At 40.3% G+C, this 13,957-nt stretch overlaps 1 protein-coding gene across 3 annotated transcripts in view; it reads left to right on the forward strand.

Annotated features, from left to right (window-relative positions):
- The window catches only part of FYB1 (FYN binding protein 1), a 65,310-nt gene that overhangs the window by 23,910 nt on the left and 27,443 nt on the right, over window positions 1–13,957 (forward strand). For all 3 annotated transcript variants that reach the window (XM_020795690.3, XM_020795692.3, XM_078384470.1), the window contains exons 3-7: window positions 3,246–3,420; window positions 4,945–4,988; window positions 6,049–6,068; window positions 8,266–8,312; window positions 9,298–9,418. In XM_020795690.3, coding sequence (XP_020651349.3) covers window positions 3,246–3,420; window positions 4,945–4,988; window positions 6,049–6,068; window positions 8,266–8,312; window positions 9,298–9,418 — 407 coding nt within the window. The remainder of the gene's footprint in view (window positions 1–3,245; window positions 3,421–4,944; window positions 4,989–6,048; window positions 6,069–8,265; window positions 8,313–9,297; window positions 9,419–13,957) is intronic.

Raw genomic sequence — 13,957 nt, forward strand, 5'->3', positions numbered from 1 at the left:
AGTAGAAGTTCCTTAACAAGGGGCCAGAATGGTACAGGTAGGAACACTCTAGGGATGGGATGGTGCACTCTAACAAAGATATCATTTAATTGCCATCTTTAAGAACACACCAACCCATCTATCCCTGCAGGTTTTCAAACAGTGAGCTAAACAACAGCCTCTTAGCTACAGGTATCCATCTGGAGAAAACAGGTGAAGCCGAAAGAGGATGTTGTCATTCAAGAAGTGTGGGAACATTTCACTTCATGTTTTATGTGCCGCAACACACCTTCTAAAATCCCCAGACTATCAGTTTGTTTGATCAAGTATTTGAGAACTTTCCCTCAAATGTGAACCAAGAAAAAAGAGGGAACTCAATGTGAACCCTCACCCAATGTGTTATCAGATCAGATCAGGTCAATGGGCAAAAATGTGGTACAAGCCTTTGTCATGGATAGAGACAAGTCCAGCACAGCCCCTTGATGTTTGCATGTCTAAATAGGTGCCAAACTACATGTTGCAAATTGAGTGTCAGGAGTAGAGATGGTGGCGTTAATGAGGGTCCAGCCCCATGGGGCTGGACCGTCCACTCACTGATCTGCTGTGGATGGGGACGGCACAATTCTACCCATGGCTCTGCAGCGTGTGATCCGCTCGCCACTCCTGGCAGGAGGTGGGAGGACAAGCCTCGCTGCAAGGACCTTAACAAATCACAAATAAAAAAGAATCACATTTTTTCTGATTTGTGCCCATCTATACTCCTAACCTCTGGCTCTGCAGCCAAGTGCCTAAACCACTGAGCTACTCTGTTTCCCTGAAAATAAGCCCTAACCTGAAAATAAGCCCTAGTATGATTTTTTAGGATGCCCATAATATAAGCCCTAACCCCAAAATAAGCCCCAGTTAAGTGAAACCCTGCCCTCCACCCTTGTGCAGCAACAAGAAGAAGATGACATGACTGTATCTGAATAAATATATTGTTGTACATGAAAAAAAAATCCCCTAAAAATAAGCCCTGATGGTTTTTTGAAGCAAAAATTAATATAAGACCCTTCCTTATTTGGGGGGAAACACGGTATTAAGCCAGATCTTCTGGCTATAGGAGAAACAGGAGGAATGAGAAACTCATGCTGTGACAATCAGAAAATTTCTGCCCCAGAAGAGCTCCCTATTACCACATGTTGTCTTTAATGTATATATGATCCCCACATAGAAAATCCAAATAGCACCTCTCCTTCATGTTAAAACTGCATACAAGATACATGTATGTAAGACTAATTTAAGAACTTCTAGTGGTGCTAAAAAGTTGCTGCTCAAAACAGCTGTCAAAGCTTAAAAGTCTTTAAAAGTGACCCTCCTGATATTCTTGAAGTACAATTCCTATTATAATATAGTATTCATAATCACTGACCTTTAGGGTGGAAGCTGGTGAGTCTGACAACTTCTGAAGGGACAAATTGCCCAGTCATGGTTAACGGCAGACATAACATTGGTAGAGCAGTAGACCTTTTCTCCGGGAATCAGCTCCTGGTGAAATAACTTCATATTGTACTAGCAAATACTGATTTCTAAAACTGTTTTCATAGTAAAACAGGCAGAGGACATTTTCAGGGGAGAATCAAGCATTCAGAAGAAGATGCTCTAATATTTTAAAGTCCATCAGTTGTCTCCAGTAAATCTGCTCTTCTAAGCAATTTTCTCAATACCTTGGCTTCTGATCTAAAGGTCAAACTAGATGTTAAGGGAACTGCAATGATGTACTCTTTTTCCTTCCCACAATGGGATTTATTCTGTGATAGAAACAGACTCGCATAATTAAGCCTGCATTTATCTTCCTGAGACTCTTCATAAGACAGAGCACACTAAGTTCAAGATACATAAGTGAGGTAAATAGTACATTGTTGCAGATGTCTTTCTGCCTTTGGGAGAGCACCTTTGCCAAAATGTGTTAAGTGTGTCATGCAGTTTGATCCCCAGAGTCCAGAAAAATAAATACATGAATACACAACTAAGGCGGTATGGTGTGTACTGAGAAACAGCGAGAGCATGGTCTGTTTGACGATGCTTCTCAACAAATGATCTGGGACTCCCACATTAACAGGGAAAATGAGATTTGGTACGTCAGTTCTTCCTTTGCCATTTTGACTTCCAAGGAACGTTCTACGTATCATTTTTGAACAAAAGCCAGCTGTGGACATCACTGATTGGCTAGGGGTTATGTTGTTTTGCACTGATGCGTAGGACACCATAGCAGCTTTATAGAGTACATTTTTGTTTGAGTTTTCAAACTTGTAGCTGTGTTAGTCTGTGCAAGCGTATTAGCAAGAAAAAAAATACAGCAAAAGCAAAAAAGACGTGGCATGTTTACTACTTATGCCTGAAGAAGTATGCTAATTCCCTGAATACTTACATTAAAATATACAGTGGTCCCTCGATTTACAGACGACTCAACTTACAGACTTTTCGAGTTACAGACTTCTCTGGCCACAAAATGTAGGTTCGACTTGCAGCCAGAGAATCAACCTACAGACCAGAAAAAAAAAACACGAAATGGAACAAAAATGGAACAAAAATGGCTGGTTACGGCATTAATCAGTTTTCAATGCATTGTAGGTCAACGGACACTCAACCTACAGACTTTTCGACCTGCAGCCACCATTCCAATATGGATTAATTCCATAAGTAGAGGGTCCACTGTAGTAGTTAGTCTTTAAGGTGCCACCACAATGTGGGTTTTTTTTGCTTTTTGTTTTTGTTTTGTGTTTCTTGCTAATATTTTCGTTTTAGCAAATCTCAGGAGCAATCGAAAAGAGAACCGGTTATCAAAGCAAAAACAAAGCAAAGTGTGCCACTTATATATCGCCCCATAATGCTTAAAGTACTCTTTGGGCAGTTTACAATTTAATTATGCAGGCTACACATTGAGTACCCATGAGCTGGGTACTTAATTTACTGATCTCAGAAGGATGGAAGGCTGAGTAAGCTTCGAGATGACAACCTGAGTCCGTCAGGATCAAACTCTGGTTAGGAGCAGAGTCTTGACTGCACTATTGCAGTTTAGCCACTGCGCTAAGGAGCTCTGTTAAAGTATAGATACTGTGCAAGCATGACAAATTTGCATAGTATTTCATTCCATGAGACTTTGTCTGCCACCCAGACTGCAAAGCTAGTGTTATGTTGTCTATGGAGAACTCACAATTTTTCCTGAATTCTTTTTTCCTTTACTCTGTTTTATTTTTTCTCTCTGCTTTCCTCTGTCCCCCCAGGTCCTAATAAACCACCAGCAGCAGATGTACCCCCTCCACTTCCACCATCCCTTCCTGCCACAACAACTGCTACCTCACCACCACCACCACCACCACTGCTGCCTCCTCCTGTTCCTCCAGGTTCCCATCCATCAACACAAGCTCCAGTTCTTCCTCCAAGGAACATCAAGCCAAGGTCAAATATATATATATGAGATGTGCTTCTTTTACACCACTGGTTCCCAACCTTGGGTAACCCAGGTGTTCTTAGACTGCAGTTCCCAGAAGTTTTCACCACTAGCTGTACTGGCCAGGGTTTCTGGGAGTTGCAGTCCAAGAACACCTGGGTTACCCAAGGTTGGGAACCACTGTTTTACACTTTTCTCTTGTTCCTTAGAGGAGTGGTCCCCAACCTTGGGCCTCCAGATGTTCTTGGACTTCAATTCCCAGGAATCCTGGCCAGCAGAGGTGGTGGTGAAGGCTTCTGGGAGTTGTAGTCCAAGAACATCTGTAGACCCAAGGTTGGGGACCAATGCCTTAGAGAACTAAGGGGCTCTCTAATCTCATCTCTGTTGAATTAGTCTATCTTTGACACTTAACCATACTTTTTGCTACTATGCAACAACATGAACCCAGAATATGCAGAAAACCCAAGCTAGACATGACGCTGCAGTCGCATTTCTTTCCTCATCTGTCTGCTGTGTATCTATTGCGCAGGCATGGACATCTTATTTTAACAGGAAGAGGAGAAAATTGAACCAGAGGCCTGTGTGCCACATATGGGCCTCCTGGTGTCCCAGTAAGCCCCAAGAATACTCTCTTCTTGTACCCCTTATTTTTCAATCTAAAATGTTGCTCATAAATTGCTCTGTGCCCTCAAAGGGCAATTTTGCTATGTTTGGGACACCCACCAAGCATAGTTCTGCCATACTTCTAAGTGGATGAAAGGGAGAACAAATAAGCATGTTATGGGATGTGGGAGTGGTTATGGTCCTGCAAGATTCAGAGTGCTCATATGTGAACCAGATCTCTGGAAATTGCTTCCTCCTCCATTACATGCTGTCCTAGATTACTTTTCTGTTAAGATATCCACTTATAAATTGCCCGAAAAAAGAGGCAATGCAGAATCAAAGAAGAGGGTAAAAAGGGAGAGAGAGATTTCAATCAAGTTTACATCTCCTAATTTTTATAAAAATATTTTTTTGTCCCTGCTTTGTATTTATTCAGCATGTTTACTGAGTTTTAAATACATAAGCAATATATCTCTAATACTTGGGAGGATTTTAGGCAGCTGACCTTGTCGTCAGGTGTTACTTCTTAAAATGCAATCCTAACTGGCAGTTATAGCCAAAGGCCACCTGAGCTGGCATTAGACTAGATCAGGACTTCCCACAGATGTACACAGATGTTCTTAAACTACAACTCCCAGAAATCCTGGCCAGCACATCTGGTGAAGGAGAAATGAAGAAATACCAACAAGTATTTTCTGATTTTCAATTGTGACAGAACTTCACAACAACAACAAAAAAATAAGAGTTTTGAGAAGTCATCTTTTTCTAAACCACAGATGGCTCCCACAAAGTTAAAGTTCCCAGTGGTTCAATAAATCTTAAACTGGGATTTCACCCAAAACAGCATGAAGGGAGTTTCAGATGGATCTTTTTTTTTTTTTTTTGTCTTTAACTTTATTCACCATTTCTCTGTCTTTTTTTAAAAAAAGACCTCCAGAAGATGATGAAAACTATGATGATGCTGATTCAGGAGGTAAGATGAATCCAATTTAATTCATATTATGAATTACAAAACTTAGGACAAAATTAATTTTGTAGCTTGCAATGCGCTTTTTCGAAGTTCACCCACACGTCTCTTCCAGAAGCTCTCTTCATACTACCCACTCCCTTGTTTTCTGTTTTCTATCTTTATTTTTATTTTTTTAAGTTAAGGTGCAGTATGCACTCAGCATGCTCAATCATCTTTTTGTTCTTTTGGGTTCCATGCTCACCAGCACTTCAGTTTTTCTGATTATTTTTGTACCTCTTTTTGTGCAATGCAAAATGAAAATAGAAATGTAAAAAAATCTAGAATTCTGAGCACAAATCTATGGCAGTGATAACAGTATATATCTGACAGCTGCATCTGGTTATTTTATATTGTTTTATGTATTCTGCCTTTCTCCCAGAGCTGAGATTCCAGACAGCTTACAAACTGCTATTTAAAAGATAGAAAAATAAAATACCATAGAATTCCAAATATTAAAATAAAATTCAATTCATTTTAACATTAAAATTAAACTGTTTAAACGATGTAATTTAAAAATACTAACCATAGTTTACCTGTAAAAACAGAACCAGCACAGTTTAGTACACTTTATACAGCTTCAGTGCAATATAATTTTATATTGTATTATGCTACATGTTTATAGTATAAAATGCATTCTAGGGCATCCTTGTACACTTATAGGAGTAAAATCATGATTTGGTAGCAATTTCATATTATATGGAGCCCCAGTATTTGAGTCTGACGACAATTCTTGCATGTTCAAATGTTTATCTCTGTTCTACAGCAGCCTTATCCAAGCTGGTATTTTCTAGATGTGTTGGGCTACAACTCCCATCATTGTCTGGGGATGATAAGGGTTGTGGTCTGAAAAATATGGAGGGTACAGGGTTGTGGGAGGCTATTATAGAAAGATTTTCAGACAAAGTGTGTGGAGAGGGCAATTTATGCACTAGTTCTGCTTTAATTGCAGCTAGACTTTGCTAAATTATGTACCAAGACATTTGTGCAAAATAAAACTATCATATTTTGCCTTTTGATTTTCCAGGAACAAGAAAATCAGATGAGGTTCGTATTCACTTCCATGATATATAAATGTATCGCAGTGGCTGAAATCCTGTTGTGCAGCTAGCGGTACATGTGCAAAGCTAAGCTGCAGAAGCAGTAAAAAAAATGTTAACAAGGTGGAAGTAACATCCATAAAACACTTCTACAAAACAATTGTACAACTATGACATAAATTGTGCAACTGCAGTGTGAACAATGGGATTGATTGCACAACACTGGCTGCCCAGGTATAAGGCCCAACTCACTTCTGTAGGTGTAACTGTACATTACTTCCATCTGAACAGGATTTCAGCCAATGTATTATGGTTAACACATCCAGGGATGTGTCTTCAGTGCTTAACCGCCCATCTTTTGGATGCAAAGCTCTTTGTAACAGCACGATTTGTCTACCTTGTTATTCATTCCATTTGTTGCCTGCCTATTTTGTTGCTAGAAGTTCTGTTACTGTCTTGTGCAGCCTTCCCCAATCAGATGTTCTCAAGTGTGAATCCCAGGATTCTGGACTACTGCACATGCTGGTTGGGGCTGATAGGAATTGAAGTCCAAAATATTTAAATAGTGCCAGGTTGGGGAAGGGCTGGTTGTGTGCATGTGGGTGGATTTATGCTGGTTTCAATCCACATGAATGTTTACATTTAGTTGAATCTAGACTGTTTCACAAAAGTTTCCTATGACAGTTGAATCGCAGTGGTCATTCATGCAGTATGTTCAGTTATCCTAGGGGCAATGCTAGGAGCAGGTGTCCACATTGTAACTCAAATAGCTACACCACTCACTGGGATTCTGGGTCACCCATCCTCCTGTGTCATTACCACCGCCATCTCCTCCATCTCATTTTTAAAAAAATGCAATTGACATAGCGTTGAATTGATATAACAGCTTGTGAAACTGCAGTGCTTATTGACATAGCACTAAATAGAAAAGGCATAGTTTAAAAGAAAACTGTTTGATGAGGGAGGTAAGGCATGCTCACATGAAGGCAATCTTCCTGTTATACTGGCATGCTGCACCATGCTGAAGGATAGACCAATATCTCAAGTGAGTGCCTCCTCTCTCCCCTTTGAATAATTATTTTGTTATGCATATCCAATGTAGTGCTATGTCAGAGAAGCACTACAGTTCACGAGTTGTTAGAGCAGTGCAATGCTATGTCAATTGTAAGTTTTTTTTAAAAAGGCTTCCCACCAACCTCATCCTAGGACAGACAAGACTCTGTTCCTTTAGATTGTTAGTGACCACATATGCCACAATACAGAGAAATGTGATTGGAATGGAATGGAATGGCTACAAAAGGAACCATTCCCTCTGCCAGCTGAACAAAAACAATGAATGGCCATGAAAAAAAGATGGGGCTTACTCACAACTAGCTGTACATCATGTAGTTTGTGGAACAGATTTGGAATATAACCATGTCAACCCCAGCCCAAACCACGATGTAAGCTGCAGTATAGTCATGGCTAGAAATTGGGATTCCAGTAGAATTCCATTCCAGAGATGGTTTTGCAGGACACCTTCCCTCCTGATGTTTCAGCCTTAGCCGGTTATGTGCCATGTTGGCTGACGATCACGACAGTCATAATCTAGCATATTGCAGGGGGGTGGTGTGATGCTGGGGAGCTCTGCACTGGGAAAGAGCGCTTTATGGTCTTTAGAGTGCTTCACAACCCCATGCATATTTGCATTCCTTGGGGGGTGTGTGGCTGAGCTGAAAGGAGGTTGAAAGTATACACATGGAAAGGGATGAAAAAAATGGATGGAGAGCCATAGTAAATAGATATATCATAGAATCATAGAAACAAGGCCATCAAGTCCAACCCCCTGCTCAATGCAGGAATACAATCAAAGCATATCTGCCAAATGTTTATCTAAGTTTTTCTTGAATGCCTGCAGTGTTGGAGCACTCACCAACGCTCGAGGCAACTGGTTCCACTGTCGTATATATGATTAAAGTATTGTGGCACTAGATTCTACCACAGAATCTGCATGTGGAAAGGTTTTTGAGCTCTTTTTGGTGACTCTGAGAACAGGAACAGCTAATCAAGCTCTAAAAACAGATCTTGTTTGACCAATCATTTGGTTAGGAAATGATCAAATGAGGTTTGTGCTTTACCCTTAAATAGGGATGTAGTTTTCTGTGTCCCATTTAAGTGTATCAAAGAATACTGAGATTTCTATTCTTTTTCTCCTTTTCTTATAGCATCCAAGCAGTGATGGGGAAATGTATGAAGACATACAAGACATGAGGTATGAAAAAGGTAGATTTAAAGATAAAATGGAACTCAGAGGAACAGAATCCCAAAACTGAATGATGGTGGGAGGGGGAGAGGGGGGGAACATATGACTATAATAATGCAAGTTGTGAATAAGTAGTGAACAGCACTGTAAAAGATTCAAAAAACAGAATCTGAGGCTTCATTTACTGTTTCCTAGAGAGTGATGAAAGAGATCAGAATTCCCTAACTTGGTACCCTCCAGATGTTTTGGACTACATTTCCCAGTATTCCCAAACCATGATGGGTGAGGTTAATGGAAACTGTAGTCCAACACATGTGAGGGTCCTGGTTGGACGAAGACTGCTATAGAGAGCCAAGTTTGTCATTTATTAATGCCAAATTCTTGCACATATGTTTGCAGAAAAGTGTCCCAGAGGCAGAGTGCAGAAACAAAGAGAGTGAGAGTGTAGATCTGTAACTAACAACTCTGACAGCTAGGATGTGTGCACCTTCTCCCATCCACTCTGGCTTGAGACGCAGGCATGCTCGCACCCAAGAAAATGGAGGAGGAAAATGAGGAAACCCCATAAAAAGCTAAAGTTTGTGCTTTAAAAAAAAAAATTAAGTGGGGGTGAATAGAGCCTGAAGTTGTTGCCATTTATTTTCCTACCACTGACCATAATTTAGAGATTAATCTCCCTAACCATGAGTCTGCAGATCTAGTCACAAAAATGAAGAGCAGTTGGGTGGTAACCATAAGCTTTAATTCAAACATTATCTCTGCCATCAACATATTATCCCTTTCACCCTGTAATCAACATGTTATCCCTTTCACCCTATGGAGAAAGAAAGAAGCACCTGCTTGCTGGGAGTCTGTGCACAAGAGGAATTATTCTAGTTTTCCATAGCTCTTTCCCATGGGTAGAGACAGAATAGGTTCATTTTGGCTTTCATCCTGACTAGGATTTTGTTCTCTTGTCTGCCAGATCAGAAATTCATCCCTTATCATTTTGCAGATCTACAGGTAAAGAAGACGAAAGGAGAAAGGAGAAAGAGGAAAAGAAAAAATCTGACCAAGAGAAGAAAGAACATAAGGAAAAAGAGAAAAAGGAACAAGAAGTCAGAAAGAAGTTCAAAGTAAGGCTATATATGAGGAAATGATGCAAAGAAAAAGTCAGATAGAAATATATGCATACATCGGCAGACATTCTTGCTATTTCACCTGACTGCAGAAAATTCTTGCTGGTTCAATCTGAATTTAAATTGTTTGTTTCTCGAACACATTCATTACACACGTATTCCACTTCTCTGTCGAAAAGGGTTCTCAAGGTAATTATTAATAATAAAATGGAGGGTTTTTAAAAAAGTTTATTTAAAACGTTAAGGTACAAAGTAATCAATTCAAAGTGCTGGTCATTACCTATAAAGCCCTATATGGCTTGGGTTCAGGCTATGTGAAGGACCATATCTCTCCTCAGCCTTTAAAATTGTCAGAGGAGGCCCTCCTCTCGGTCCCATTGCCAGTACAAGCACAGCTGATGGGGACACGGGAGAGGGCCTTCTCGGTGGCAGCTCCCAGGTTATGAAATGCTGTCCCTTGGAAGGTCAGGCAGGCCCCCTCCCTTCTATCCTTCCGCGGACAGCTGAAGACCTGTCTTTTCAGGAAGACTTTTAGCAGTCATGACTGAGTCCCTGAATGCTTAAGTTAGCTTTTAAGGTTTACTTGCTTTTAATTATTCAAGTGTATTTTAATTAGCATACAGTTTAATTGGGGTTTTTAATGTGTAACTTATTATGTTTTTAATTCTTTTCTTTTTAACATTGTGAGCTGCCTAAGGCCCCCTTATCAGGAGAAAGGTAGCCTACAAAACAAACAAACCCACAAGCAAAGACACAACAGTAAAAGAAATAAAGAGCACTCAGCCAATCCAATGTCTTCAGAAATTAACCATCTAACATACCAAAGGCTTGTCTGAATAAGGTATTTGCCTCAAAGTGAGGACAACAGAGAGAAAGAGAGTAATTGAGGTTTCCTCTGCAGAGAAACCCAAAGGGTGGAAGCAGCCATTTTGTGGGTCCCCTTCATGTTTCCAACGCTGATGGTAGCAAAAGAAGGACCTTATTTTTTTTATTTATTTATTTTATTGGATTTCTACCCCGCCCATCTAGACCAAAGGTCTACTCTTGTCACCTGATGCTGGTGCTTCCAGTGTGGGCATACTAATCCAGGAGATCCAAAGTTACTCAAATGTGTGTCTGTTCAGACTTACTCAGAAATAAATACAACTGCACATAAGTGACTGTACTCAGAACTGCAACTCCCTCAAGGAGCCATGCTTTGTATTTTTTATATTTTAGCTTGATGTTTGTAACTGATATTAAGTATAGATTATTGTCAAAGATTGGCTGAAGTCTTCAGAGAAAGTGAATCTAGCCACCCATAGCAATAGGTGTAAGTAGCTGTATATCTTTGGAAAGATCTTATATAGATATAACAGGTATTTAAGTGTTTACCAGTTTTATGAATAGATTTCATTGTTATTTAATGGATTGTCTTTTATATTCCTGGGCAGCCCCATAATTATTCTTGGGCCATTAAGGATCATTTTCGTTTTGTTTGTTTGTTCAGTCGTTTAGTCGTGTCCGACTCTTTGTGACCCCATGGACCAGAGCACACCAGGCCCTCCTATCTTCCACCGCCTCCCGGAGTTGTGTCAAATTCATGTTGGTTGCTTCGATGACACTGTCCAACCATCTCATCCTCGGTCGTCCCCTTCTCCTCTTGCCTTCACACTTTCCCAACATCAAAGTCTTTTCCAAGGAGTCTTCTCTTCTCATGAGATGGCCAAAGTACTGGAGCCTCAGCTTCAGGATCTGTCCTTCCAATGAGCACTCGGGGTTGATTTCCTTTAGAATTGATAGGTTTGTTCCCTTTGCAGTCCAGGGAACTCTCAAGAGTCTCCTCCAGCACCACAATTCAAAGGCATCAATTCTTCGGCGGTCAGCTTTCTTTATGGTCCAGCTCTCACTTCCATACAACACTACAGGAAAAACCATAGCTTTGACTATTCGGACTTTTGTTGGCAAGGTGATGTCTCTGCTTTTTAAGATGCTGTCAAGGTTTGTCATTGCTTTCCTCCCAAGAAGCAGGTGTCTTTTAAATTCGGGGCTGCTGTCTCCATCTGCAGTGATCATGGAGCCCAAGAAAGTAAAATCTGTCACTGCCTCCACATCTTCCCCTTCTATTTCCCAGTGGACCAGTGGCCATGATCTTAGTTTTTTTGATGTTGAGTTTCAGACCATTTTTTGCACTCTCGTCTTTCACCCTCATTACAAGGTTCTTTAGTTCCTCCTCACTTTCCGCCATCAGAGTGGTATCATCTGCATATCGGAGGTTGTTGATATTTCTTCCTGCAATCTTAATTCCAGTTTGGGATTCCTCCAGTCCAGCCTTCCGCATGATGTATTCTGCATATAAGTTAAATAAGCTGGGGGACAATATACAGCCTTGTCATACTCCTTTCCCAATTTTGAACCAATCCGTTGTTCCATATCCAGTTCTAACTGTTGCTTCCTGTCCCACATATAGGTTTCTCAGGAGATGGATAAGGTGGTCAGGCACGCCCATTTCTTTTAGGACTTGCCATAGTTTGCTGTGGTCCACACAGTCAAAGGCTTTTGCATAGTCAATGAAGCAGAAGTAGATGTTTTTCTGGAACTCTCTGGCTTTCTCCATAATCCAGCGCATGTTGGCAATTTGGTCTCGAGTTCCTCTGCCCCTTCGGAATCCCGCTTGTACTTCTGGGAGTTCTCGGTCCACATACTGCCTACCTTGTATGATTTTGAGCATAACCTTGCTGGCGTGTGAGATGAGTGCAATTGTCCGGTAGTTGGAGCATTCTTTGGCACTGCCCTTCTTTGGTATTGGGATGTAGACTGATCTTTTCCAGTCCTCTGGCCACTGTTGAGTATTCCAAACTTGTTGGCATATTGAATGTAGCACCTTAACAGCATCATCCTTTAAGATTTTAAATAGTTCAACTGGAATGCCATCACCTCCACTGGCCTTGTTGTTAGCCGGGCTTTCTAAGGCCCACTTGACCTCACTCTCCAGGATGTCTGGCTCTAGGTCAGCAACTATATTGTCTGGGTTGTCCGGGATATCCAAAACTTTCTGATATAATTCCTCTGTGTATTCTTGCCACCTCTTCTTGATGTCTTCTGCTTCTGTGAGGTCCCTTCCATTTTTGTCTTTTATCATGTCCATCTTTGCACAAAATTTTCCTCTAATATCTCCAATTTTCCTGAACAGATCTCTGGTTTTTCCTTTTCTGTTATTTTCCTCTATTTCTTTGCATTGTTCTATTAAGAAGGCCCTCTTGTCTCTCCTTGCTATTCTTTGGAAGTCTGCATTCAATTTTCTGTAACTTTCCCTATCTCCCCTGCATTTTTTTCCCTTCTCTTTTCTGCTATTTGTAAGGCCTCGTTGGACAGCCACTTTGCTTTCTTGCATTTCCTTTTCTTTGGGATGGTTTTTGTTGCTGCCTCCTGTACAATGTTACGAGCCTCTATCCAAAGTTCTTCAGGCACTCTGTCCACCAAATCTAGTTCCTTAAATTTTCGTTACTCTAGACAAAGTCAGTTTTGTAGTTTTGAGTACTGACAGAATCATGCAATAAAAATAATAGTTAACCAACAGTCCTTCTGACAAGGATCAAAGACCGGGTCTCTGGTGTCATTAGATTTCCACTGCAAATAAACCTAACAAATAAACCCTGAAGCTTCTGCTCCCATTTTCAATTAACCACAGTTTAGCAAGTTATCTGAAGCATAAACTATGGTTTATCTTAACTGTAGATAATGTGTAAGTGTGTTATGTGGGAGATCTAGCATATATGGTATGGTCTAAAATAGGCTTTCTTCCACTAACCAAAGTTATGATTAATCAGAGCTTGAGAATGTTACTTTTTTGGACTTAAAAAAATGGCTGGCAGATTGTAGGAGTTATAGTACAAATAAAGCTCCCCTCGATACTCTAAGACAGTGATGGTGAACCTTTTTGAGCCTGAGTGCCCAAACAGCAACACAAAACCAAATTATTTATTTCAAATGCCAACACTGCAATTAAACCTGAATACTGTGGTTTTAGTTTAGAAGAAACAACTCATGTCATTTACACATTTGTCTTTCTGGTTCTTTATTGATTCCTCCAACTAACACCTCTTTTAGAAAAAAGTCAAGTGCAAAATGCTACACTGAATTAAATGCACCCTATTTATAAAGCTTATTAAGTATATTGAAATCCTGAACTGGTTTCCTCCAAAGTAAACTAACCCCAGAAAAGCAGCTATATATAGGAGTGCAAATTTTTAAAGTGCATACTTACATTTTATACACTACATAAAGTGTATACACACATTTCACTTATTTGAAATGTAGCATTGGAAAAAAGATTTACAGATATCATGACTTGTCAGAAAGATAAGTAGAGCAAATTAAGTGTGGACTCTCACTAGAAGTTAAAATAACCAAGCAAAGGGTATTGTACTACAGTGGCATCATGAGAAGACAAGCTCACTGGAAAAGGCAGCAATGCAGGAAAAAATGCAATGCAGTAGGAAAAGAGGAAGACTGCACATGAGATGGATTGACTCAATAAAGAAAGCCACAGGCTTT

This window comes from Pogona vitticeps, chromosome 2, assembly GCF_051106095.1.
Source record: "Pogona vitticeps strain Pit_001003342236 chromosome 2, PviZW2.1, whole genome shotgun sequence".
NCBI classification, from domain to species: domain Eukaryota; kingdom Metazoa; phylum Chordata; class Lepidosauria; order Squamata; family Agamidae; genus Pogona; species Pogona vitticeps.